The sequence below is a fragment of the Lutra lutra genome, chromosome 14 (genome assembly GCF_902655055.1).
Source record: "Lutra lutra chromosome 14, mLutLut1.2, whole genome shotgun sequence".
In the NCBI taxonomy this organism is placed as follows: Eukaryota; Metazoa; Chordata; class Mammalia; order Carnivora; family Mustelidae; genus Lutra; species Lutra lutra.
This window is the reverse complement of record NC_062291.1, coordinates 88,230,441-88,258,203: the sequence shown is the minus strand read 5'-3', so window position 1 is coordinate 88,258,203 and position 27,763 is coordinate 88,230,441. Positions and strand designations below refer to the sequence as shown.

At 62.5% G+C, this 27,763-nt stretch overlaps 1 protein-coding gene across 7 annotated transcripts in view; it reads right to left on the bottom strand.

The window, feature by feature from the left end:
- The window catches only part of INPP5A (inositol polyphosphate-5-phosphatase A), a 169,950-nt gene that overhangs the window by 78,161 nt on the left and 64,026 nt on the right, over positions 1-27,763 (bottom strand). For 5 of the 7 annotated variants that reach the window (XM_047702860.1, XM_047702858.1, XM_047702859.1 and 2 more), the window contains exons 3-4: positions 24,226-24,326; positions 20,296-20,383 (exon numbers count right to left, since the gene is read on the bottom strand). In XM_047702860.1, coding sequence (XP_047558816.1) covers positions 20,296-20,383; positions 24,226-24,299 — 162 coding nt within the window. In that variant the 5' untranslated portion in view covers positions 24,300-24,326. Of the gene's footprint in view, positions 1-20,295; positions 20,384-21,230; positions 22,296-24,225; positions 24,327-27,763 lie in introns of those variants that run through there. The other 2 variants (XM_047702863.1, XM_047702862.1) reach the window with 2 other exon arrangements.

Sequence of the window (27,763 nt, the reverse complement as noted above, 5' to 3'; positions counted from 1 at the left end):
GAGGGGGCTGCGGCTCAGCCACCGCGGCTCGCCGTGGCAACGCCTGCCGTGCGGAGCCAGAGCCGCGCACCGTCGCACCGTCACAGCGTCACAGCGCCGCAACCCCGGGTCTCCCGAGCAGACCCTAACCCAGCAGGACCTCAGCCCTGGCAGCACCGGTGGGTCTGGCCCCAGCGCAAAAGCTGTGCCGCGAGTCGTGTTCCAAGCTGCGGGGCCGGGTGGGGTGAAGAGAAAGACAAGGAAGCGTCCATCGATGGCCCGGACCCTCCTGCACCCCAGGCGCGGCCGCTGGACACGGGGCTGTCAGGCCGTGGGAGCGGCACTCCCGCCAGATGCCCGTCACCTGAGCCCCTTGCACGGGGCACGCTCTGCAGACGGTCTGCACCACGACATGTGCGGGACCGAGGGGCGGCGGCGGCGGCGGCGGAGGGACCTCGTCCGTTATATGTGCAATAAAGATTGACAACCCAACATTCATTTCAAGATGAAGAGCAAAGCGTAACAATTTCCGTTTGAAAGACGTGTCAGGCTGTGTGGCCAATCCTTCGGGGTTTTCTGGACCATCGGAAACCCCGTCCCCCTGCAGAAGGCCAGAGGGAGCAGGACAGCTGCCCCGAGGGCCAGGGCCCAACAGCCTCCTACTGACTTGCTCTGGGGGACCTGAGCAGTTTTTGGTCTGCTTCTGTGGCACAGAGAAGGGCGGCTGGGGGCTGGCGGGGCTGCCCGCGTCACGTGCGCACGAGCAGGCTGTACCCGCTGCCCCCTCCCCAGTGTAGCCATGTCCACGCACCGGAGACAGCACCTGCAGCGGCACGTCCAGACTACAGGTCAGGGGGGCTGACAGCACCTCTGGGCACTGGAGACAACACACGCGTGAGTGTAAGCCACGTCCCACGCTCACAGACAAGCTACTAGACGAGGACGAACGCTGTGTTAACGGCTCATCACAACACGGCAGCGAACAGGGAACAAAACCAGGCACACGTGGTCCGGGAAGGACACGGTTGTGACGTTCTGCTCTCCCAACCAGCAAAATAATCACACACGAGGCAAGAAATCCCAAATCCCAAGAGCAGTTTTCTTGATAATAATTAAAAATCAGATCTTCTCCTAAAAGGTGACAGACACGAAACGGGGGAAACACGGACTGAGCCGACTCGGCCGAGTTGGTTTTCCCACGTTTGGGAGACCAGGTCCCCTCAAAGCGTGAGCTCTCTGGGAGGATGTGTCCCAGGCGACAGGAAACCCGGTCTGCCTTGTCAGCCCTCCCGGGAAAACACTGGAAAACACTGGAAAATGAACAAGGAACCCTGCAGTGTCTACACCGGCTTTTCGCTTCTTCCTGTCCGAGGGGCCTGGTGCTCATGAGGCCATCGTGGGGACTCGTGGGAGGCCATGTGGCCCCGAGGCACTGGGGGCAGTGCCTCGGGGCCACATGGCCTCCACCCCCTGGGGGAGCTGCCGGCAGAGACTAGGCACTGGGGCTGTGGGGCCCTTGACCAGCACCGGCCTGAGAGCGACGGTCCCCGCCCCACAGAGAGGGATGCGGACCTGCGCGGGCAGCACACTGTCCCCGTGAGTCGGTGCGTCCCCCCTGCATGCCGACACGGGTGTTTCACGCAGCAAATAGGAAGCAGCGCAGCCCGGACGGGAGCCTGCATAGCAAATCCAAAACAGATGTGGTCCAAACAGATCACCTGTCGGGCTTGTCCCCTGCAGATGGAAATCCCGCGGCCACTAAGTGTTTGCACGTGTGGGTGCTGGATTCAGCAAGAGGCCCTGTGCAGGCCACCAGCTCCCGGGACCGAGCGCCAGTGACACCCGCCATCAGGGGCCGAATGCATCCGTGTGCGAACGGCCGGGAGAGAGGGGCCGTGAGCGAAGCTGAGCCATCCCATGGGGCCCAGAGCCCCGCTGGCGACCCTGCCCTCGAGTGTCCACCCGAAGACTGGCCGGGGAGTCCATTGGCCTGAGTGTAACCGGTCAGTGCCATCCCCGGGGAAGGCCTCGCCGGGCGTTGCTGCCGGCCTCCGAGCGCAGGAAGTCAAGCCCCTTTCTCCTCCCTGAGCCCTGGGACTCCCTGGGTGCGACCCTCGGGACCTGCCTCCTGGCCGCCAGGTCCATCTGAGCACAGGACAGCCTGGACTTCTGGGAAAACCCGTGTGCAGGAGGCCCCTCTCGTCCCCGCTGGGCAGAGAACACACACCTGCGGGGAGGCCTGGGAAGCAGAGGCAAGGGCACCGAGGAGCCCACGGACGCCCGGAGGGAGACGCTGCTCGAGGCCAAGCGACCGGGACAAGCCAGACCGTGAATCACCACGACCGTTTTGTTATGTTCGCTGCTCCACTGATTTTCTGTCAAAAAATGCTAACGAGCAGGAAAGTCCTTAAGAGCGTCACAATTTTTCAGTTTGTCCAGCGGCACATTTCGTATTTGTTTCTTGGGCTGCGCGTGACACGGCCCTCCATCACCCTGTCGGCGCCTGACGGATCGGCCGGCCACGAGGCGCCTGTGCCGGATTCCCACCGGGGAAGGCCAGACACGCTCGGAGGAAGGGGCCGCTTGGACGGGCAGGGGACCCCCAGGCTCGTGCTGCCTGGGCCCCACGGGAGCCACACTGGCGAGAGGGAGGGGAGCCAGATGCCCTGGCCACCACGCTCAGAGTGACCGTGGCCGGGCTCTGGGAAAAGGATAAGGGACCGCCCCATTGCTCGGAGGCCCTTCACCAGGGATCACCGGCAGTCCTGCCGCGACACCGGCACGTGCAGGCATCTCGGACGAGGGGGCAGCCTGGGATGGCAAGGATGGATGAGGCCACGGGCAGCTGTGCGACCCGCCTGTGGGGGTGAGGGATCCCTGCCTGCAGTGTCCCTGCCCCTTCCCTGTGTCTTCCCACACCCTGCCCCAGGCAGACCCCGTGCCCACTGCTCACAGAGAGGCCACGGCATGCGGCCGTGTGCACAGACCAGCAGAGGAGCGGGTCAGGACGCTCACACAGGTCCAGGGACTTCCCGTGGAACAGAGTGGGTGCCCCATCCCCTGAGCACCCAGCGCAGGCACGAGTCCCGATCCCAGGTGTGGGGGTGCTCTTTGGGCACCCTGCCTCACAGGACGCCGGACCCACCTGCCGGCACCACCCTGCTTCATGCTCCCCAGAGAGCATGGGACCGGCAGGCTGCTGGCCGGGAGGCGGGGCTCCCAGATGCACATGCAAGGCCAAGGCCACCGTCCAGATCATGCACTCAGAGCGGGACGCACGAAGGCAGGAATCTGGCCAGAGACGTGCACCTGTGTGCCCAGCTGGGCCCCGAGGGACACCTGCTGCACACAGAGCACCCCTGGGTCCGTAGACAGACACAGAACAAGACGGCGGCAACGCAGCAGGTGTGGGTGGGATGGGGGAAGGCGCCCACAGAAAGCCAGGAGCTAGCTCGCTCAGGACGGTGGCGAGGGGTGTAACCGGCCCCCGTGCTGGCACCCGGCACATCTGTGAGCTGACTGGCCAGCCGTGAGCTGGAAGACGCTCCCGCCCCATGTGCCTGCCCCCAGCACACAGGAGAAGGGCACTGATGTCACCCTTCCATCCACAATCAACAGGGCCTTATTTCAGCGGACGAAGGCCTTTCGAACTTCACACGGATGCTATCTGCACGGCACGTGTAAGACCAGAGCCTGCGGCTGCCTCTCCCGGAACGACCGGTTTCCTTAAGCGTAAGATGCGCAGAGCGTCCGCTCACAGCTTCCAGGTGAAGTCAGCCCGTGATGCAGACACTTCCCTTTCCAGTCAAAGCCTCCGAGGTCCGGCCACCCAGCTGCGCCCCACGCGACTGGTTTGCGGCAGTGTTCCTGGCGCGCGGCTGGCGTCCCCGGAACAGCGCAGGTTGTGCATGTGCACGCAGGTGAGGGCTGCCGCATGCGCACACCTGCGTGGCGTCCCCGGGCAGGCGCCAACACAGCCACGGCTCCTGGAGTCCCCGTCCGGGAAACCACGGGTCTGCTTTCGTCCAGCCCAGGTTAGTTTGCATTTTCAAGACCATCACATCAATGGCTTCCTGCGGAACGATGGCTGCGCTCTTCAGCCCGTCTCCCTGACGGCTGAGCAGGACGGCGACGTGCCCACCGGCCCGTGGGTGCGTGTCCTCGGCCGAGACGCCTTGTGAGCGTGAGGACTCGTCCTTGCGGGACGGGTTCCCTCACTGCTCTCGGGCAGGCTCCCGGGAGCGGACAGGCCGGTAACTTTCTATGGGGGCGCCGCAGTGTCTCCCCACGTGGCTGGGACCCGCACTTCCCCCGCAGCCGCACGCGAGGCCCGGCTCTTCCTCGTCCTCCCCAGCACGGCACGCGGTCCGTGTGCTCCGCCACGGCCTTCCGCCATCTTGCTGACAGCCAGCGGTGTTGCGGACCTTTTCATGTGCCCGTTTGCAGCTTGTGTGTCTTACGTGGTCGAGTGTTCCAATCTTTCAAAACTTCAGTTGTCCGTCCAGTCAGCGTGAGGTTGTAAGAGTTCTTGGACGCGGTACCCCCGACAAAACCCGTTGTCAGACATAATTTGCAAACATGTTCTCTCGGGCTGTGGACTGTCTGGTTTTGTGTCTTTTGAAGGACACGCTTTTCGTTTTGCTGAACTGCAACAGAGTAACCGTCTCCTGTAACAGCTGCACGTTCTGTGTCGCATCCACAGCAAAGCTGAGGTCACCGAGGTTTCTCACCTACGTGTTCTTGTTGGAGTTTATGGTTTTAGCTCTTTTTTTTTTTAAAGATTTATTTATTTATTTGACAGAGAAAAATCACAAGTAGGCAGAGAGGCAGGCAGAGAGAGAGGAGGAAGCAGGCTCCCTGCTGAGCAGAGAGCCCGATGTGGGGCTCAAACCCAGGACCTGGGATCATGACCTGAGCCGAAGGCAGCGGCTTAACCCACTGAGCCACCCAGGCGCCCATGGTTTTAGCTCTTATGCTGGGTCTATCATCTGTTTAGAACTGGGTGTTCATAACCTGTGAAATAGGGCTGACTTTCTACACGGGGTCACCTAATCGTCATAGTTCCCCTGGCGAAAGGCTGCGCCCTGCCCCTGACACCCTGGGCTGCCTGACGCCTCATCAGATCCAGTCCTGGGCCTGCTCCCGGCTCCCGCCCCGGCCACGGTCTGGTTATGTGGCTTTACATCAGGGCTCCTCTGTCCTGACGACCACAGACTTACAGCAACTCCCCATCGGACAGCGGAGACCCTCATGCGCGCTCATCGAAGGCCTTTCTATGTCCACCTGAGTTTAGAACCGGTGTGTCAACGTCCACCAAGAAGTTCTCAGATTTCCACTGGTATCTCCGCATCAATGTGGGAAGAGATAACACCCAAATGGTACCGAGTCCCCGACCCTTGAGTGCAGGAAAGCTCTCCGTGTACTCAGATTTCCTTTGGTCCCTCTCAGTGACGGGTTGTAGCGCTCACGACACAGGCCTTGCCGATCTTTGGCCTAATTTACTCCTAAATACTCCACATTGTGAAGCTACTATAAACGGTGGTCACTCAACTCCCAACTGCGTCCTTCCCACGCTGACAGCATAAACCCTCAGTACAGGACCAGGCTGCCCCCGGCAGGAACGCGCCACTCCTGCGGGAGCCGATGCCTTCTGTCGCCGCGGAAGCACCTCACTCGCGTTCTTCTCTCCCGAAGGTGACTCCGTCTTCGTTACTTTGAATGTAGCCCCTTCCATAAAGCCGACCCGAAGCTTTCAAGAATTTGCACTAGGCTCTGGGCTGTTTTTAAAAGGGACAGCACAGAGGGGCGCCGACGCACATTCGGGGGCACGGTGTGGTCTGGCTGGAGGGAAAGGGCACACGGAGGGGAGAAATGCAGACTTTCCTCTAGGACGGTCCGTCCTGCTGAGATACAGAAATCCCCAGTGTCTTCCGGCATCTGGGTTTGGACCCACTTCTCTCTAGTAGTCACGGGCTACACCGCCAGGCGGCGCGAGCTTACGGGGCGGAGGCAGCAGAACGCGGTTGGCACCACAACTGCTTGCACTGCAGCAAGCACGGCAGAGCCGGATCCGACGGGGCTTTTGAATCCAGAACAACCATCTACCCTTCTCCGTCTTTCCACAGCTCTCATAAACTCACCTCTTTTCCCCAAACCACAACGGCTCCCCAACGACCATCTAATCCTCTAAGTCCTTTGCCTGGTGCTCAAATTTCATCAGGTTCCGCCTCCGTCGCTGCCCGTTTCTCTGACAGCCTGGGCCCCCATGGCGGAACCAGCCCTGCTGCGGCTCGCGGCTATGTCAGCGCGCTGGGGCACGGATGCACGTGCCCCCGCCTCCTCTCCCCTGAAGTCTTCTTTGAGGTTCCACGAAGACAAGGAATCTCTGACTTCTAGGGCTTTTTCTTTTTAAGTTAGTAAAAGAAAAAAGAAAAATCACCGCTCTGCAAGTCATCTGATCACTTCGATCGTCTCCTACCTAGAGAAAACTACTTTCTTTTACCTATTTTCTTTCGGTATTCACGTCCGTGTCACTAAAGCTCATCATGCCACTTCCTGATTTTCTAGTTTTCAACATTAACTATTGACTTTCCTGGGGGTAAAGATTCACTTCCCTCAGCCTGGTCACCTCTTCACGCACGCGTCACACACACGCAGCCCTGACCCCCCATCCTCGAGACGTAGACCCGTTTTTACCCGAATTAGGGCTCAGCACAGCACCGTAACTTCAGAAACGTGCCTTTCCTTCTCTAGCAGCTTCTGTCTTCCCTGCAGTCGCTACTGCCGTCTTCCACATTAGCCGAGCCTCCGTGTGCGTGACCCTGATCCACCCCCACACCCGTCGTCTCACCTCGGGATGCCGTAGCACATCAGGAACCCTATCAAGTACAACTTCTTGGGGAACCCTCTTAGAAGCCGAACCAGCTTCAGTATCTGCTCCCCTGCCTGGTACATGGTCCCCTCCCGGGCTCTGTCTTCACTACCGATTTGGGGACTCCCTTGAGACTTGGAGCTCAGGCCTCGCACACCGGAGCACACTCTGGTGTTTTCAGAGCTGGATGGGAAGGACATCGTGTCCAAGAAGCAGAGTACAGCCCTCTACACACTTCTGGCCGCAGTGGAGACGACCCCCACGCATGCGTGAACGGTGCCACACATGTCAAGGGACCTGCCATGTTCAAATCCCCTCTGCTTCCTGTGTTTCCCGGATTCCGTGCCCACTTTTGTGGATGCGGCCCTCACGATGGAGCTTCTTGACAGGGGAGCTGCGACATAGATTTTCTCAGACCATACATACCTGATATACTCTTCATTTCTGCACCTGCACGCTTACAGACCGGCCCAACGGGAATCTCCCGTGGTCAGTTTTGGATGCCAGATGTCGAGGACACTATTCCTGTCTGGCATCGGCTTTCCACTGTGATACTGGAAAGGGGGTGCCCTTGGGATCGGACTCCTTTGGCTAGAACTTGCCCTTCCCTGTCTTCCTTCCAAGTTGCCCTACAGCTGGGTCTTTGTGCCCCCACCAGATAGGCCATGGCCTTGGGGGCGGCAGGGGAGGGGGTGTCGAGAACCGTGTGCTCACGGTTGGCAGCGGGCCATCCACAAAGAGGCCCCGGAGGTGCAGGTCCACGTCTGCCGCGGCCTCTGCGCACACACACGTGCCCAACCGGGAAAGCCTTCTCCTCCTCCCTTCCGTGGCTCGCTCCCGCTCACCCTGCAGGTTCAGAGGAGACATCACCACCCCCGAGCAGCCCATCCGTGACTCCGACATCCGTGAGGCCCCGGGGTCCTCCTCACGCTTGGAAATGACACACTCGTGGACTTGTGCCCTGAGTCCATGTGCTCCACGTGGGCAGAGGACTTGAAGGTGCGTCCCAGCACATGTAGCGTGGTCACGGTCGCGTGCCGTGTGTGAGTGTTGGTCCTCGGAGTCTGTCCGCTCAAGGACCAAGGGCACGAGGACGCCGTGAGTGGTGTGTGGGGAGTCGTGCACTGCGTGTCGTGCCGTGTGGAGCCCAGATGCGGCGCAGGACAGCGCTCTGACTCGCCCGGCTGCAGGCGGAGCTGCTGGACTTCCCTCCTCCTGCTTCGCCCGATTAAATGAATCTAAGGACAGGCTGGCCCACTGGGAGCTGAGTCTGGGTACTCACGTGGGCACAGAGGTGACCAGGGGCCTGATTTCTTGATGTCCCAGGTTCCGCCTCATGCCTGCCCGCAGGCGTCCTCTCTCAGGAGAAAAGGAGCTCTGGTCCCATTTCTGCAACGCCCCACCGCAGTGCAGAACCCGTGTGCCCACGGCAGGGCCTGAGCAGAGCTTGCGGACGGAGCAAACCTGTGTCTCAGCTCCCTGCCGCCGTGGGGCTACAGTTCCAGAGTCTGGCCGAACCTGAGCGCGGCTGTCCTCCGCTGTCCTTTGCACCGGGCCCAGGGAACGCCGCATGCGGACAGTCAGCTTGCCGCTGCCCAGCGCCCTGCCTTCCCCACGGGGGAAGGGGACCTTGGCGCACAGGCCACAGCCGGGTGACCATGCCCGCCCCGGAGCTGAGACCGCGGCAGCTCTCTGCCTCTCCAGTTCTGGGTCTTCTAAGAGAACGCTTTTTATTTATTTCCGTACTTATCTATCTGAGAGGGCACGTGTGCACACGCTGGAGTTGAGGGAGGGCAGAGGAAGAGGGAGCGCAGCCGACTCCCCACTGAGCACAGAACCCAACGCGGGGCTCGATCTCCTGACCCTGAGATCATGAGCTGAGAACCAAGAACAAGATGCTTCACCAAATGAGCCGTCCGAGCCCCCGAGGGAACCTCTTATTTAGGATTGTGCCGAACATGTGAGGCGCCGTGGTCCGGGTGCCCTTCTCAGCACCTCCTATCCTGCCTGAGGGCCCAGGCCTTAATGGAGACCCTCTCTGTGCCCATCAGCCTAGAGCGTGGGCTCCCAGGGCAGAGGTCGCCGGAGCACCCATGGGCGCCAGCCCCGCACGGAGAGCACAGCGCCCACATTCCTGCAGCCAAATGGAAAGGCTGTGAGTCGTCTGCATGGCAGGGAAGCCAGACCAAGCCTCGGCAGAGAAGAGCAGACCCGGTTTGTAAGAAGGAGGCCAACTCGTGGCCTCAACTCCCCCATCAGCCGAGACACGAGGAGGACCGTGGCCTGGCATCCCCCAGCGGCCTGCTCTGGGTCCCTGGAGAGGAAACGGGGTAGCAGCACCTCGGACCACTTGCTGCTGGCAGCAAGCCCCCCGTGGACGTTTAGGGGGACGCATCATCCTTCTAAAATCCATGTCCTTGTCCGAAACATCGTTTCTAGAGGCAGATGCAGTGCCCAGAGCAGAGAGAAATGCCAGGAAACAGCGTTACAGTCAGAAAACAGGACTCTGGGACTGGACACTCTGGATATCTGACAGTCAGAGGCGAGCTCTCTGCTGGGGAGCGGCCACCTCCGTCGGGGGGCTGGCCCAGAGCATGGGGCTCCTCCTACCTCCGGCCCCAAACCCTAGAGCAGGTGACTGTCCCAACAGGGCCAGCACACCACACAGGGGCTCCCCCCACACGAGCATCCCGCCAGCGTGGTCGGCCCTTACCACATTCACCTCCCTCCACCCCTGCTCCCGAATCAGACTGGAGAAGAGCAGTCCTTCCTCCACAACCCCATCCCTCCCAGACGGGCCCGTGTGGGCCTCAGCCGGCGGCTTTCCTCCTTTGCCGCCACATACCAGCCGCCCTCAGAAATGTCTGTCAGCCTGCGGACCCGTTCAGACTTCAGTTGGTCAGAACCCCAGGCCCCGTGTGTGAGGCACAGGAGTCTCCCCGCCCCGGGTTCTCTCGGCCTCTGCGCCCTCCAGCCGCTGGGGAGCACGCATCACCCGCAGGTCCCAAGGGGTGCCTCCTGCTGAGCGCTGACCAGAGCCGGCCAGGCCCTGCAAGCCTCTTGCTGTGACCTCGCAGCATTAACGACAGACACGGCACGCGTGGAAAATGCTGGGCCACTGCTTCTCGCGGTTTAGGAGCAGGGTACCAAGCAGGTGCACGCCGGGCCCCCCCGGAGGAGGACGTGGGGGCACACAGGGTGCAGACCCAGGCAGGGAGGGCTGGCATCCCCCAAGAGGCCCAGGAACGGAACCCCTCTTCTTGCTACCTCCGGGGTCTAGCCCGGGGGCCTCTGTGCCTGGCCGCCTCTCACTCCGGACACCAGTGAGTGGGAAATGGTCACGGGGAGCCCTGACTCCCAGGGCAGCAAGATGTGCTATTGGCCGTGAGCCCTGTTTTAAGTCCTAAGTCTTCCCGCAAACCGAAGTGGCCATCCCCCATTTCCTGCATCCCTGCCAAGCTACCCCAAGCACCCACTCCTCCCACTCTCCGGCGTGGCCACGGAGACAAGCCCAGAGCTCTGGGATCTCCCCCATGCCCACCAAGAGCCACGGCGTCTGTGACTCCAGGCTGCCCGCCACGCCTGACTCGGCCGCGGGCCACCGGTGCAGCCCGGGTCACAGCCCTGCGGGTACGGGGCTTACGGAGGCCGGGGGGTCTGCTGTGCCCGGACACACCTGCGGTATGGACACACCCAGCGGCTCCTCAAAAGGCACGGGGCCCGATAAAATTAACCTTGTGGCGGCCACCCACCCCCACTCAGTACCCTGCGTCACCTCATCTGTTAGAGGCGAATAAAAAAGTCAAGCCTAAATGTATAAAAAATTATGACAGAAACCCTAAATAAGGCAGGGCCAAAAATCAATCACTCAATGGGCGAGCGGGTCAGGAGCAGCTCATAAGCCCCAAAGAAATAATTTGCCCAAACACTGGGATTTAACAGCGGAAGACCAAATTTCAACACTTTTAGGAAGTAAATAATGAAAAATCAATTCAGAGGAAAAACAGATCAAGAACCCTGGACCTGACGTGCCGACACATTTATTGCCGAGACGGCTCCTCGGCTGACCCGAAAACTTCGGGAGACGCGTATTTACTTCCAGCACCTTCCAGAGATCAATATTTTTAATTTGGATCCGAGTTATTATTTTTCACATCACAGCAGCGGGGAGCGGAGTAAAGTGGCTCATATTTTAGTGCTAAAAAGATCGATATGACAGCTTCACCTTCACCGCGGGCCCCGCCGCCAGCCGGCCGCCCATCACCGCGTCCCGCGGGGCTGCAGGTACTGCTGAGGGGAGCCGGTCGTTACCGCTGGCAGAGCAGACGGTGTGATTTAGCGGAGCGCGGGGGGCCTGGCGCCCTCGGAAAACCAATCTTGCTGCTCGTGCTCCATCAGGTCTGTCTGGTCCCACCGGCAGGGTGCGGAGGCCGGGCGCAGCCGCGGGAGGGGGCCTCTCCCAGAACACAGCAGCTCCCTCATCAGAAACGCATTTCCTTCCTTCCCCTTCCTCGGATCAAAGAACATCAGTAAACTCCATTAATTTTCCATAAATTTCCCCTAAAATCTTAGGAGAGCAGAGAAGGGATGAGGGTTGATTGTGGGGGGACACCTCCTCCAGGAGCACACCTTCCGGCCTCCCCTCTCTGGCAGACACTAGGGCCACTGAGGGGGCAGGGAGGGGCCCAGACTGGAGGGAAGGAATACAGCAGCGGCCACCCCCCACCCCGAGCCCTCCAGCAGATCCAGGTCAGATGGGAGGCAGGCCCCACATGAGGGAGACCCAGACCCTCTCAGAAAAGCGAGTCCAAGGTCAGCACAGGGCCCCTGGGGCCTGTGCTCCCACGAGAACACCCTCCTCTCCGCGGTGCTAACATAGCACAGGGCTGGGCGTGAGCACGGGTGCCCCAGAACGGGGAGCGGCAGACAGTGGGAGGAGCACAGTCTGGGGGGGGGACCAGCAATCCAGGTGTCCCGGGACCGGGAGCCCTGGGCATGGGCACCGGAGTGGGAGTGGGGGAATGTACCACGAGGTCAGGGGCCAGCCCCTCCTAGGTGCAGAGAGAGCCCTCCTGGGGTGAAGCCAGTGCCCCTGGGGCAGGTGGGGCCCTCCCAGGGTGGACAGAGCCCTCCAGGCCCCAGGGCCTGCCCCCAGGATACATGGTCTGAGGACGGGACGGAGAGAGCAGCCTTTGCACATCCCTCGGACAGGGGGGTTTTCGAAGCAAAGCTTTTAGGCCGAGGCGGGGGAGGGGTCCGCTGGAGGGGAGCCTTTGGGGGCACCTGACGGTCTCCGGTGTCCTCCCAGCCTCCCCTGCACACAAACGAAGCCAGGCTCCCGGGATGCCATGGTGTCCTCACAGAAGAGCGGCTCTCCCGGGCACCTCTTTCCACAAACCGGATCAGCCAAGGGCTGAAGGCGCCAGCTGGGACCCCGCGGGCAACGGGGGCGTCTGGTCTCCTCACTGAAGGCCGGAGCCCACGCGCTTCCCCCAGGGCCTCTAGGTGACGCCAAGTTCCCAGTGCTCAAGGACGCCGACACGGCGGTGGCGTCAGACCCTCTGCCCAGAAGGAGCCCTGCTCCGAGAGCTTCGAGAAGTCAGCTCGCATGTGTGAAGGCAGGCCTGTGGTCACAAAAGTGCTCTCCACTGACCCCACGTGCTCTCGCTGCGGCGAGGCCTCAAGGACGAGTGTCTGGCTCTGGCCTGCCACTGCCTGGGAGCGCTCAGTCTTTCAGACCCTCAAGGGGCCCACAGCTAGGGCCCTAATAAGACGGCCTCCCTCCTGGGCCACCAGCAGTGCAAATACCAGCCCAGCACCAACGAGGATGGCCTGTGCCAGTCCCGCCGGCCCCTGCCTGTCCCACAGGACACGTCGGGTCTGCTCGGCAAACACAACACCTGGGCTGGGTCCAGCTGCTATGCACGCATCTGAGGTCGCCAGCCACACGTCAGGGACTGGCTAAGGCGCCATCGTGGGCTGCCTTCCTTGGTGGATGTGGCCAGGCCCGCCTGTGGGGACAGGGCCACAGCAGCCGTGGCCATGCCATCCACATTCTGAGTCAAGGGCCGGCCCCGCTCCCTCTTCCCTGCCTGGCCATCCGCATATCCGGGCTCTCAGAGGCCCCGTGGGGTCCTGCGCTGTGGCATGCAGGCTAGAACAGGGGCACCCAGTCCTCCAGCTTCCCTACCACACACACAGCCCAGCCGGTGTCTGCCACTGAGTGGGAGCTGCAGAGAGGAAGCCACCGGATGAGCCCGTATGTCCCACAGCCTTCCGTTCCAGAGCGCTGCTGTCCCAGAACCCCAAGGGCTCCCCGGGTACCTGGCACCGGCCTGCTGCGTATCGGAGAGACCTCGACACGGCGTGTGGGGTGCCCGGGCCGGCCGGCATATCCTGCTTCGGGAGCCGGGTGCCCCCATCCTCTTCCTCCTCCTCCTCGTAGCTCACCCAGTGGGGCAGGATGGGGTCGCCAGGGCAAGGGAGGGACTGTGGGGGTGGCCTCTGGCTGGAGGAGCCTGGAATTCACCCGCATAAATGAGCCTGTCCACCCCACCCCGGGCCTGCCCGTCACGCAAACGAGCAGCAGGACAGAGACGCTCACTCCTGCACTGAAGCAAGACAAGGAAATTATACCAAAATAAATTTGCAATTTCTTCCTCATTTAGGAAAGCCGTTAGCTTCACACGCCCTAGCGATGTTCAGGCTTTTCATGCGGTGAGTGATCTGTTGTCTACGTCCCTCCCGTGATGTGAGACACAACTCCTGTGCTCTCAGGTCTCCGATCAATAGATACACGGAAGGCCTGGAAAACGTCCCGGGCCACTTCCTCCGTGTCGAGGCCTGCGTGGCCGTGCCCTGCTGCAAAGTCAACAGTGACCGGTACAGGACGCCTGAGAACGCAGGTGGAGATTCCTGGTAGGCCAATCCTGGCAGGCTTCCTGGGGGAAGCACTTCAGAGCCTTTCAGGAATCCAAGCACACCCTGCAGCGGGGGGTGCTCGCCGCAGTCCAGACGGGAGCAGCTCCCTCCAAGCAGGTACAGAGCTCCATGCGTCCTCTAGGGACCCTCCTCCCTGAGCCTGGATGCCTGCACAGCCCCGCACGCCTCTTGGGCTACTGGGCCCAGCACACACGGTACTGGGGAACCCGAGCGCCCAGGTCCAGGAAGCCAGCACGGCCTGGAGAGTCCCGCCTGCCTTGGAGCCCATCCCTGTACCTGAGCAGGTGTACGAAACACCATCACACATCACGTGCCTGACTCTAACTGCTCCTCCACACGGACCCAGTCACTGACACGCTGACGTACAGACGGGGCAACATCCTCGGGGGGCGAACAGAACAGCAGGGGTGGGGGCACGGGCAAAGAGCAGGGGTGCTCGTGAGCAGGGGAAGGAGGGCCCCACGGGAGAGGCGGAGGCCGTGTGCAGCAGGGGACAGGGGTGCATACGGAGGGCAGGGCTGGGGGTCCCAGTGAGCGAGGAGGGAACAGGCAGGACGTGCGGCAAGGAGGATGCCACCTCCTCCCAGAAGACAGGCACCGCAGGGCCTCCGTCCACGGAGAGCAACCACCCAGTGACCGCGATGCCTGCCTCCACCTGCCCCCGTTTATGCATGCTCCAGGAGGTGGGGAGGTCCCATGGACCCCGGGGATGCTGGGGATCAGCCCAGGGTGCCGAGCGGTGGCCACTGGCTTCTCCACCAGATGCTGCAGTGTCCCTAGCAACCTCCGGTCTGTCCCCAACGTGAACTGCAGGTCACGTGGCATCCCGCTACATAGTGCATGGGAGGGACCCGGGAGCAGGCAGGAGGTGGAGGGCCGGGGGACGGGGAGGGGGTGCCCAGGGGTCCAGTCCCACTGGGAGGGATGTCTCCTGCTCTCCTCTTCGGCCAGTCCTGGTGCAGCACCGGCAACACTAACCTCCCGTCCCACTACCTAGTGTTCTTTGTCCGCGTGGCAAGAGCAGGACAAGAGCGCCTTCAGACCCGCCACGGATTAACTCTGCAACGTCTGCGTTCTTTGTGGGCAGATCCAAAGCCTCAACAGGAGGTTATGAGCTCAGAGCCTGCCGGGATGCGGAAAGACTCAGCACTGAGTCGCGGAGAACACCCCCTCATGGAGAGGGCAGCCGGGCTGTCCATCTGCTTCCCGCGCAGTCAAGCAGCGGCTGGCAAGGTCTGGTCCTCTCAGGCAGTCCAGGCTCGGGCACCTTGGGGGCGAGCCTCTTCCTCATGGGGTCTTTGCTGCCGTGTGGCTTCTAGCACACCCTGTCCCTCCCCTCCCCCCACCTTGTCCTCTGCCTTGCCCTGGAGGAGTCCATCTCCAAATGTGGGGGTCCCAGGCCCGACCCACGGTCTTAAACAAATCTAAACCCCGTCAGGCCCCCATTCTGAGCTCACGCCGGCATAGCCACAGCCCTGCCCCCGACGGGGAGGGACGAAAGGCCCCCACGTCACGCACAACGCAGTCTCGGCTCTCCCTTCGCTCTCTCGGACTCAGAGCACGCCCACTGGGCACCCAGGATGGTGGCCAGACCCCAGGCCCTGGACCAGAGCAGGAGGGCGACAACCGGGGTTCAGGGGTGCAGGGCAGAGGAGTGCCAGAAGTGAGAGGGCCATCGGGGGTGCCTCCCGGGCAGATGCCGCAGGAGGCAAGGGCCTGAGGGCACCCAGGGGCCCCCACACCGGACGCAGAACGCGAGTCCCGGCCCACCCGTCCAGCTCACACGTGGCTGTGAGGATGCCCGGGGCCGGGGCCGTCAGTCTGCCCCAGGGACGCCCCCGCGCGGTCCATGGACAGGACGGAGCCCCCCAGAGCCCGGCCGCGCCCCGAGGGGGCCGACCTCCGGTGTTGACGTCCTGGGAGAAACGGGAGCAGGCACTGACCGGGGCGGCAGCCAGGTCTCCGCACGGGGACAGCTGGTCTCAGGGAACGGCCCCGCGTGTCTCTTCCGAGCAAACGAAATCTAACACGATCCTTGTTTTAAGTCAGAAAAGCCTCGGGAGCGTCTCCTGGACCAAGTGCTGCTCTGGCGCCACCTCCTGGTGACGGGAAGCATCGGCGGGCTCCGGCCTCGGCCCGCGGGGTGCCCCACCCAGCCCCCCAGGTCGAGTCCCCCAGCTCAGACTTCCTCCAGTCCACAGCCCCTCCAAGGCCCAGAGCCCCCCTAGGTCCAAAGCCCCCCCAGGCAGACCCCCGCGGTCCGGCCCCCCAGGCTTCTGCAGCACGGCAGACCCCCACGTGGGGTCACGCTCACAGACCAGGTGCTTCGGGGTCGCCCTCTTTCTGGGAACAGACCACTATTTTCTGATCCCTATTAATGCCTGTGACAGCATTTATGTACGAGATAAATTCATTTCAATTTCCTTTTTCAATTAATGGCCTATTATTTGAACCACACTCAGCTAAAAATATTGCTCCAATACTATTAATCTTGTAAAAATTAAATTTTCCTCCCTCTGACAGCCAGAGGCCAGCAGGTGGAGGTGGGAGGGTGGCCACAGCCAGTGCAGCCCAGCCCTGCCCAGGACTCCGGGGGGGCAGTCCCCCGTACCAGGCCGTGCGGAGAACCCCAGCACGCGGCACGCTGAGGGACGGTATGCCACGGGCACCAGGTCAAGCAGGATCTCATGCTGAACCATCGGCATCTTGGTCACAAGCTGGGATGGCACACGTGCACGGACCTCTGTGCCAACTCCAGGAGCAGCTCTGGCTGGCGTCGGGAGCACAGGCGACCCTTTCCCACCCGCCCAACACGGCTGTCCAGTTACCTAGTGGCCATTAACGTGCCTCACATGGGACTGCGGCTGTGGGAGAGGACCCCCCCCCCCACCCCTGCCGGAGGATGGGGACCCTGGAAGGAAAGGCGAGCCACAGCACTGCAGGGCCGGAGCGCCCACCCCCGCTGCCGGCAGGCCAAGCCCTCCAGACTGTCCCCCCACCTGCAGCCACAGCCACCAGGGGCTCAGACCTGCGGTCCCATGTCCCCGTGCCAGGTCAGTCCAGCACAGCGAGGGGCCGCGCCCAAGCACGGTCTCAGGCTCGAACCAAGCACCACGGCCGTGATTCTTGCTAATGCATCATCTCTGCATTTGCGACTAAAGGAGGAGCGCGCTGCCAGCTTTAACAGGTGCGCCTGGTCTCAGAGGCTTTAAATCTGGAAGCGTGTGGCTGAAGACCAGACCGGACGCGGCCTTACCATGAAGTACTTCCACGCGCCAACTGGACGGCAAGATGCCATCAGGGTGAGAGCATCGGCCGCGGGCTCTGTGCTCTCTCTCAGGCCGCGGGCTCTGTGCCCCCTCCTGCGGCTGCAGGCAGGTCCCCCCAGACACGGTCTGCCAGGCCATCTGCCACACGGCTGTCCCGTGGTGGGAAACGCTCGGGTATTTAAGATTATTTCCAATTTTTGTCATCATGTAATCTTTGAGGATTCAGACACCGCTTTCTGCAAAAAAGGTTATGTTTTCAAGGAAACTGCTGAGTTATGGGACGGCCTCTTTCCAGGTGTTTGTTTTCCACGGCAAACTGCAGAATGACGTTTTGAGATCAATCTTGGGTTGATGGGAAACCAAAACAGTGGCTCCTGGGCCCGACAGCTGCCAACCTTGTGCCCTTCCCCTTCTTACCAAGCGAGCCCTTCTGCGGAAGAGAGAGGCAGCTGTGTGAGCACGACAGTGATGCGGGGCAGACGGTGGAGAGCGCCACAGTGAGCGGTTCAAGAAAATTCAGGAAACTTCCAGAAGCAAGCGTGAGTGAGACAGACGGAAGGCAGCAGGCACCAGGCCCTTCCGGGAGGACCCCGTTTCTTCTCACAAGTACGCCGGCCCGTCTACTGAGCACTCGCGAACCCCCTCGGCCCCAAGTGGCCCCAGCCTGGCCTCTGGCAGGTCCCGGCTTGGCCCAGGGGAGCCACCTGATCCCGATGGCCGCAGCCTCATTCCCTAAATGCCGTGGCTCTGACCTGCGGGGTGAGGCTCACGGGGCGCGCTGTCCTGCTACGGTACCATCTGATTTTGTACAAACTCCCCTCTATAGACCCCTTTAGGCGCATCTCGCAAATCCCAACGGCTTCCGTTTGTCTTCCAGGTCACCGGACCGCGGTTCAAACTGCTCCGTGACGTTCTCTGGACCCGTGCGTGGTTTATTTCCAAATATCCGGGAGTCTTCCCGACACCGGATCCTGACACCGTGTGTTTACTTCTCGTCTATCTGCTCCGTGCTTAGGCGAAGGTGTGTGATCTTGGCCTCACGCCAGATTCCCACGCGCATGTGAGCAGCTCACGTGGACGCGATCTGAGGCCGGGATGGGAGTGGCTGGAGCGTGCGGGCAGAGTCCTGGGAGAGGTGGCCCTCGGGGCGCCCGAACCCCCGTGGGGCTGCCCTGCACCGTCCGGAGACGTCCTGGCGAGCCTGCCTGGGAGTCTTCTTCCAAGTCTCCTTGACCCTCACTTTGAAAGACGTTTCTGAGGAAACGTAAGGGAAGCTGACTGCGCCCCGCCCCGTCCCTCAGCAGCAGACCGGGCCATGGTCTGTGACAGCCATTTCTGAGGCCACGGCTCTAGTCGGTGTCCCGCCACGGTGGCAGGGTCACACGGGCGGGCAGCGGGCCTCGGCCCACCGGTCTGTGAGGGGAGGCGTCGGAGCCCGTGCCGCCGCCTACCTGGTCTCAGGCCGTCCGCCGTCTCGTCCGCATCTGCGAGTCTGAGACGGGGCACACACACCCCGCCCGCGACGTCCTCTTGAGAACGGACCCCCACGTCCCTACGACGGGTCCCACTGCCCGCGGCGCTGCTCGGGCTGAGGCCGACCGTGGCCCCGACTCTCGCCTCCTCGCGTGCGTTTGCGGGGCGCGCCCTCCTGCACGTCTCACTTTTAAGCTGAGTCTCCCGCCAAAAGAAGGCGGCACAGACGCGAGGACGCGTCCCGCGAGGAGCGGGGGAGCAGGGACCGCCGTACGACGTGGCAGCTTTGCGGCACAGCAGAGCGCGCCGGCAGAGGCCAGCGCCCGAGGGGGACGGGGACGCGGCACATGCGGCCTGTTCGCAGTGACGTCGTGAGGATGCGCCTCGCCACTGCCGCGAACCTGTGACGGGGACGGACCTTGGCCATCTGCGTGGCTCGTCTGGTTTTTTAAAAGCCTCGGCCCCTCCTCTCCGGTGTCTGCGCACTTCCTGTTTCTGCTCCTCCTGGGGTCCCTGTGACGCGCGTGCCAGCAGCCCAGACGCGCCGTCCCGGGCAGGGACATCCTGGGACGTCCTTCCACGCTCTGTTCTGAAAGGCTCCCCCGGCCAGAGCCCCACGGGCACCTGCCCTTCGTCCCGCTCCGCAGCTCCAGCCCCGCCGTTCACCCAACCGATGCCATTTGTCGCCCGGCCGCAGTGCTTTTTGCCTCAACACGTCCCAACGGGATGCGGAACTCGGTCCCGCCACCGGGGAGCGTGAGGGTCGAGAGTGTCTCTGTGTCAAGGACCGGCTGAGCGCCAGCGGCCAGCAGGCAGAGGCAGGAAGGCGGGGGTGTGCGGGCAGCATGGGGCCCACGTGGGTGTGGCTGACACGTCAGGCAGGAAGGCCGCACTGAGCGTGGCGGAGGGTGGCTGTGCGCAAGGACAGCGGCAGAGGCATGGGGCAGCCGTGCGGTGACGACCACGTCAGCCACAGGAGACACCGCCAGACTGGCACAGACGCCCCAGATTTAAAGGCTGAGAACTGACAGACGCCTTTCTGACCGACGGGCGATCTCCCCGTGCTGCTCCCCACTTGGGACGTGGCTCCCAGCCCTGCCCGAGCCCAGCACAGGCACCCTCTGCTGCACCAAGGGCTGAGTGCCTGCTCTGGACCTGGCTCCTGGCGACAGGACAGACGTGAGGCGACGGACTCCGGGAACAGAACGTGGAGGAAACCACGCTAATCGAGCAGCCCTGACGCTCCCCTAAAGATGGGGACTGTGAGGCCACAGTCCTCTGACCCAGCAGCCAGCTACTCCCACCCTCCTGACAGCTGCTCCTCCCAGAAGCCCCAGTGTTCCCCGTCACCGGGGTCCTCCCGCAGCCGCGGCACCCCAGCAGGGCGCCGTTTCCAGGTGTCCACTGTGCCCCGGACCAAGCACTCGTGCAGAGAAGGGGCAGGTCTCTGTCCCGCTCCCCTGCCGGGGAGGACAGCTTGGGCAAAGGGACTGGCCTGCGCCCTGTGAGCAACTGTTCAGAGCAGAGCCGGGAACAGGAGGGACCCTCGTCTCTGTGAAGAGCCCTGACCTGCCCTCCTCAGCCCACAGGCTGCGCCCTGGTTCCCCTGTTGGAGGCCCCCGTCCGTGGACCCCATCCGAGCCGCTGACATACCAACTCGGGCACGGCTGCCTGTGCGGCCACATTGGCAGGGTGGTAGTCCCGCAGGCACACGGTCAGCCCGGCATCGACCCTGACCCCGGGACATGGACGCACACTCACCGTGAAGTGCTCCTGGGACCTGAAGTTCTCATCCAGGTAGACGCGGGCACGGCTGTACTCCTTCATGGCGTCACTGGACAGCAGCTCTCTGGGAGGGAAGAAGGAGTCCTTTAGTGCACAAGCCACACGGGACACGGCTTCCGAGGTCCAGGCTGCTGGCAGGGACGCCATGTTGCATGTCACCCTGTCAAGGCCCCCGACCAGCAGTGGGGAGGGGCACAGAGACTGAGGCCCACCACGTGCCCCGGGCAGGTGAGGGCTGCCCGTCATTGGCTGGGATCCCATGATGCCCTGGGGATGCGCAGGACCCAGCAGCATCTCAGGGACAGGGACGCAGAGGCGCAGGGACCTTGGGGGCTGGGCCTGGGCCACACACCGCCACAGCACGACCCCAGGGTCTGTGGGGTCTCCCAGCTGTTTGTGCCCAGCCGGCACAGGCTGGAAACCACACTCCCAAATGCCCCTGGGTCTAGGCAGGTGCAGTGCACCCGCCCCTCTCTGGGGAAGGGCTGCACATCACAGACTCCTGGTGCTCCACGACACGGACGAGGGAGGGGCTCTGAACACCGGGGACAGGGGCTCCACAGAAGAACACCCGTTCTTCTCACTGTCTCCTTCTGCGACCAGAACGAGCTTGCGTGGGCACCCGTCCATCAGCTCGGCAAACACGGCCGGGAGGGGAGCCACTGCGCCCGGAGCCCCGGGAGCGTACCAGAGCCGCGACAGGAAGGGGGCTCCCCCGCCGGCCCCACCGCTGAGGGGTCCCGCAGCTCTCCCGCCGGCTCTGCAGCAGCGGGGGAGGGGGTGCGGCACCCGCAGCCGCCAGCACGTGGGGCCCACGGAAGCGGGGCTCCGGCTGCAGGACGCAAACCAGAGCGCGCGCGGGAGAGAAGGGAAGAGGATTCAAGCAGCCCTCACCGCCCGCGGGGAACCACCTCGGCCGCGTCCGAAGCAGGACGCCAGGTTCAGACGACGGCGGTTACGTCTGGCGCCACGTCAAAAACTGAGTCGGCCCCCAGAGCGGCAAAACACGACCCACGATCTATGAAAGACGGGTCAACGGGGACGGGCAGAAAAGGGCAAAAATTAGTGAAAACTGCCCGGAAGCAGGCGTCGTGAACGTGGTCAAAGACGCCAAGGAACGCAGACGCGGGAGGAACGGCAGAACTAAAGCCACAAGTTAGACGTCTCCAGCCGGGAGGCCGTAAACGCGGCTGAAAACCTAAGGACACAAACGAGATCGGTGACGACAGGCCACAGCGAGAGAAATGACCTGAAGAGAGGAAAACGAGCCGTAAGAGCTGAGGGGACATGGCGGGCGCCACACGGGACGCCCTGGAGGCCGGGGTTGGGGCACAAGAGAAGCGGGAGGGAAAGGGTTAAGGAAATAGTGGACAAAGTTTGTGCAGATTTGGTTAGAATCAGGACCCCACGCGAGACAGACGAAACCCAACTGGGAAATCCAACTGCAACAGAATGATCAAGTCGCCGCAAACCAGCCAGGAAGACGGCGTCCCGCGGGCAGGGAAGGGACACGTCAGACCCAGAAATGGGGACGAGCCCCGGCCTAGTCCCCGTCAGAAACCACACAACAGGGGACAGCACAATGACATCCTCCAAGGACGAGCACAGAGACGCTGGCAGGCCAGGGTTCTATTCGCAACAAAAACATCTTTCAAACCTGAGGACAAAGACGCTCTTCAGACAGACAAACGCTGAGAGAACTCGTCACCAGTGACTTGTGTGGACGTGAGCGTCGCGGAACGCTCAGGCTGAAGGAACACGGTCCCAGACGGAAACGGAGTCTGCGAGGGAGCCGCAAGCACTGGGAGCGGCAGGGAAAGTTCAAAGTAAACGGCGTCTTCTCTCACTTGGTCGTCTAAAAGGAACAGTTTAAAGCGCGTCCCACACGGCGCAGGCAGGAGCAGAAAGAGCGGACAGCAGCGGGAAACCGCACACCGGCACCTGCAGGGCTGGGACTCGCACACAGGGCGAGGACGCGGGGTGGGGACAAAGAGGGGTCGGGACAGAGACAGGGGCGGAGACAAAGGGATGCGGGGTGGGGACACTGGAACCAGGACTTGAGGAGGGACACATGACACAGGACAGGGACATGGGGTGAGGACACGGGGCAGGGACACGGACACAGGATGCGGGGACCAGCACGTGGGGCAGGGACGTGGGATGAGGATGTGGGGACCTGGTCGTGGGGACAGGGATGAGCGGTGAGGAAGTGGGACGGGAATGAGGGGCGCGGGGTGGGGACGGGGACGCACGCAGGGCAGCCTCCCTCCACAAGCCTGCAGGGCCCCCTCCAGGACAAGCCTGGCTCTTCCCCCGCGGTCCTTCTCACGGCTCCCTGGGGCCCTTTGTGCTCTCAGGCGCTGGACTTCGTCAGCTGTGAGGCAGGTGTCCCCCGCACTGGGTGTCTTCTGATCATTTTCACATCATTGTTCATCGTTTAACATTCGAATTTCTCAACCTTCTTTTGTAGGCGATGCTTTTGCACGTCCTTGAGAAGCCTCCCCCTGCCCCAGAGCCACGACACGTGGTCCTGCCTTTAGTCTCGGTGCTGAGTGACCCCGTGTTTGACACCTACTCCGTGACATGACTGAGACTCGTCCTCGTGTGCGGGACGGGGATGGGGGGGCTCGGTGTCACCTTCTCATGCAGTGACACCAGCGATGCGGCTCACGGCTCTGCACGTGGCCCGGTGACACGGGGGGATCCCCCTGCAGCCTGTCCCCGTGACCTCACTGCGCCCCAAGGTCCTGCAGCCCAAGCCGGGGGACGCCCATCTTGTGCTACGTCAGGGGAACTCGGGTTACTCTTGGTGTTGAGCTACACCCCCTGCTCTCCCACAGTAATCTTAGTATTGAAGTCAAATAAATTTTTTTGATTAAAATTGCCTTAAAATTACATTATTTTGAGAAAATTTGGCCATTCTTTTAAAAAGATGTGCTCTTTAGCAAATTACCCCCCAGTCTAACAACTGAAAACATGGATGGCTTGTGTCCATCCACGATGTCAGGGACATTGTAGGACTGAGCATGGTGACGGCCACTGAAACACCCCTAGGGCCATGCGGCAGGTGCCAGGCTCTGAGCACGTCCCCAGGGCCACTGCGAGCACAGTGGCCTTCAGGGACCAGACTGGAAGTCAGGAAGCATCACTTCACACTGCTGGCAGGAGCAGTCTCAGTGCCCAGAGTCCACGGTTGGGCGTGGACAAGGCCACATCTAGGACACATGGAGGGCAGGCGCGGTGCTGCCCAAGGGCAGAGAGGGCGTCCCGGGCACTCGGGCCGCGGCAGAGCAGAAGGCAGGCAGGTGCCGCACAGGGACCCCACTTCTCAGCGTGGGGCCGCACAGGCTTGCCTCTACCCCCCATAGGTCCACCTCCCAGGCCCGTCCGGACATCTTGGTGCCACTCCCAGCAGCCCCGGGAAGGCCTGTCCTCCACGGGGCTGCAGGGCGTGCGTGTGTTGGTCAGCACATGCCCGTGGCTACTTATTCCCAGTGACAAAGATTTCACTCCCCACAGATGTCCACCCCCTCCCACTGTGACAAACACAGCTGAGAGCTGCAGAGCGTCCATGTGTCTGTCCACCAAGGGCAGGCCGGCAGCCACCAGACCACAAAGATGGGAGGGACGCTCTACCTGGAGCCCGGGGATGAAGTCTCGAGGCCCAGGGGATCGCTGTCACCTCAGAGGTACACACGCCAGGGGCGCGCTGTCACCCTCTGCACCCCCCACACCGGGGGTCCGCTGTTACCTCCTGTCCACCCTGCCACCCAGCACGGGCACACTCTTACCTCTGTCCCCACCCCAGCAAGGCACACTGTTACCTTCTGTTCCCCCAGGGGCACACATTACCCCCCAGGGGCGCCGTGTTCCAGGAACGGCATGGCACACCCCGCTGGGACTTACTTGACGAACTTGTCCACGTGGGACATGGAGGCCTCGTAGTTCTTCCCTCCAAACTCCTGGCAATGCAGCGCCATGAAGTGCGGCTTGTGCGTGTGCACGACCTGGGGAGGGAAGCAGGACAGGCCGTCAGGGCGGGCCACAGGGACACCCCGTGTGGAAGGCGGCCGCCAGGACAAAAAGCCGCACATGCCCACTGAGTAGCGGGACCATTTGGAGGAATCAAACCACCTCCACGCGGCTGACCGCTTGGTCGAGCATCCTCTGCTCCCCCAATCCCCGGGACTCAGAATTTCTCCGAAACGTCTTCAATAATTCAGAGGCGTCTCCCCCAGTTAAGAAAACTCCTGTGTCTCAGCACGGAGCACCCGTTTCGCCTCCAAGGAACAAGCAGCCCCGCGTCATCTCACTGCCGATGCCCGGGAACATCCTCCACGAAGGCCGCGAGCCCAGTGGGCACCCACATGTGAGGGTGCGTGCACACCCGTGTGAGCAGGTGTAAGCCAGCGTGTGGGCGCGCGCCCACTTCTCACCGGCCTGGGAGTCAGCAGAGCCCACGGCGCGCTCAGCAGGGGCTGCCACGCCCGGTGCCCGTGTCCCCGCAGGCCGTGTGGCCCCCACTACAGCCAGAGGACCCGGGCCCTGGTGGCGGCTCTTCCTCGGGCACGGCCTGTTCCGTCCCCAGGGCCGCTGCGAGCCGCAGGGCCTCCCTGCACTCTTGTTCCGGAAGACGTGGAGTGAAGCTCCCAGCGACGTGGCCGGGCAGCGAGGTCCCGTCCGGGAGCCCCCCAGCCGCCCCAGGCCCCACACCCCACGCGGCCCAGCACCACAGTCCTCCAACCGCCTGCATCTTCGCTCCCCAGCAGCAAAACACGCTGGGCGTCCTGGGGTGACCCACGGGCCACTGAACCTATGTTGACCAGCACCTGCTCACAGAAGGGACAAGGCCCTTGCCGGTCCCACCCCACGGACATGGGGGACGGCACATCACCACTGGGCCGATGAGGCAGCCCGGCCACTACAGCCCAGGGTTGAGGCAAGGACAGGGGCTGCCTGGGGGCCACGGGGACCAGAGGGCCAAGGGCAGGGAGCAGACATGCAGGGGCCTGTCCCCACGTCCCCAGCTGCTCGTCACACAAACTGCACCCACCATGGCCACCACACACCCTCTCCCAAGCACCTCTTGACTCAGAGAAGGGTTTCCCAAAAACCTGCAAAATGACCTTCCCCTTCCCCAAATGCACCATCACAGAGCCAGGGCTTCCTGCGCAAGTGCTCGGATGTCACCGGCAACTCAGCCTCGGACACCACTTCCTGCTGGGACCCAGCGGCCGGCGAGCCATCCACAGCCTCAGGGACGTGGGCTACTCTGTGCAGTCCTGACAGAAAGCAGCTGCTTCTAGGACCCAGCCAGGCGGAGCCCACGGAGCAGCTGGACGGCGGGCCACAGGGGCCGAGGACGCGAGAGCCAGGCCTGCGTGCCGTGCATCAGGGGTGAATGGCCCACAGCGCGGCCAGGAGGCAGCTGTGGCAGCCGCTGCAAACTCACGAGGGTGCGGGGCACTCAGGGAATTAGTGGGGTTGGGGACGTAGGCCTTCCAGGCTTTGTCACAGCACCTCCCAGCGGGTCCCGACGCACCTCAGCCTGCAGCCACGCGGACCACTGCGCCCTCCGTTTCTGTCTCCTACCTCTCTGCTTCATTCCAGGTCTTAAACCCCAACCCAGACGCTGGGTGACCTGCCCTGGGACGGCTCACCTGGCCCACACTGTCCCACAGTGTCACTTGGACAGGCCATGCTGCGGTCCGCTGTGCTCCACCGGGCCTCCAGCGCTTGAACCAGCCCCACACACAACACTGCACCCCGAGCTGGACTTTAGGGCAGGAAAGACCTATGTTCAATATGTTTTAGGTGGAAAACACAATGATTTTCCAAATTTAATTTATCATATTTGAATCTAAATTTTAACTGATCACACAGCCAAAAAAGTGACTCCCGTGATTTTATCTCGGGGACCTAGTTGACTGTGACAGCTCTGAGCAGTGACCCAACGACACTTCGGATGATGAGCTCAACTGGGGTCTGACAACGCAACCCTGCACTGTGTCTCCACAGCGGGCCCCGCTCCGGGCACCGACTGCAAACTGGTCCCCGCTGGGCTTCATCGCTGGGCGTGATCGGCCCCTGTGCGTGCAGAGACGCATGTCCGAGCCGTAAACACACTCTGTGCAGCCACCAACACGAGGTCCCGTCCATTTAAACCCAGACCTGGACTCCCTCGGAGCTGCCCCGTGCTCCAGACAGGCACCCTGAGAGGACGCCCGCGGGAGGCGCAGGGCCGGCAGGCGGCAGGCGTGGGGCAGGCAGGGAGGCCCGGACACACGGCGGGGCGCAGCGGGGCCGTGGGGAGCGTGCTCACAGAGACGTGAGGGCCCCACAGGAACCGGGCACCCCAGGGAGCCGCCCCAGAGGCCCGGCTCGGCTCGGGTTCCAGGGCTTCCAGATGTGGCCCACGGCCTCCACCCTGTGTTACCAGATGGCTCTGTACCCTGCACCCCGACCCGCTGCCCCAGGCCTCCAGAGGCAGCCCCTCCTGCACACGTGCCCTGTGATGCCCCCAGGAGGCCACTGATCCCCTGCTGGACTCCCAGGACACTTCTCCGACCTCCTGCACCCCTGGGCTCACTGGCCGCCCTCCACACCCACGTCTCCCAGGACGATAAGCCCCACACCCCACATCCCGCGCACCCCACGCTGGAGGAGCCCCACGTCGCTCACCAAGCCCTGGACATGCCTGGCCACACGTCGGGATGGACCAGGCCCCTGGGGACTGCCTCCAGCACTGGCGATGCCCGAGGATACACAGTGGCCCCTACAGTCAGAAGAAGGTACGTGGAAATAGGATGTACCCAGACGAAGGGTCATGTGTCATTTGAAAGCAGTTATTAAAATGATGAGACCATGAAAAATTCTAGAAGAGAAGTAATGAACGACCTTGCAAAGAGGTCGGCTGTGAGTGGCGTCTCTTGACACCAGCGGTCACCCCCCGGCCCCAGCAGGCCGGCTCCCTGTACACAGATCCGAAAGAGACACGTCGCCTCGCGCAGGGAGCTCACCATGAGATACCGCAGGCGTGGTGGCCGGGAGGAGCCTGACTGGTCACCCGGCCCTGTGCGGGTCCCCTCCCTGCAGTGAGCAGCTGCGGCCTCAGCCAACAGCAGACCCAGACCAGGAGAGGCGACTGGCGCCTGACAGGGACTCAGACAAGCACGTCCGTGCCTGTGGCTCACGATAACACGAGTCCGTGTCGGGCTCATAATGACACGAGTCCATGTCGGGCTCAGGATGACACGAAAACATCTGCGTGGTGGCTGTCCCAGGCTCGGGATACTCCTCTGAAAGGGAGATTTTTTTTTTTTTTTCATTCAAAATCAGCAAAAATAACATTTAATCATGCGCTGCAGGTGTGGGCAGTCTGTCCTTTTGACCAGCGGCCATCCGGAGGGAAACCACCCCTGTTCTTCCTGCAGATAGGCTCCCG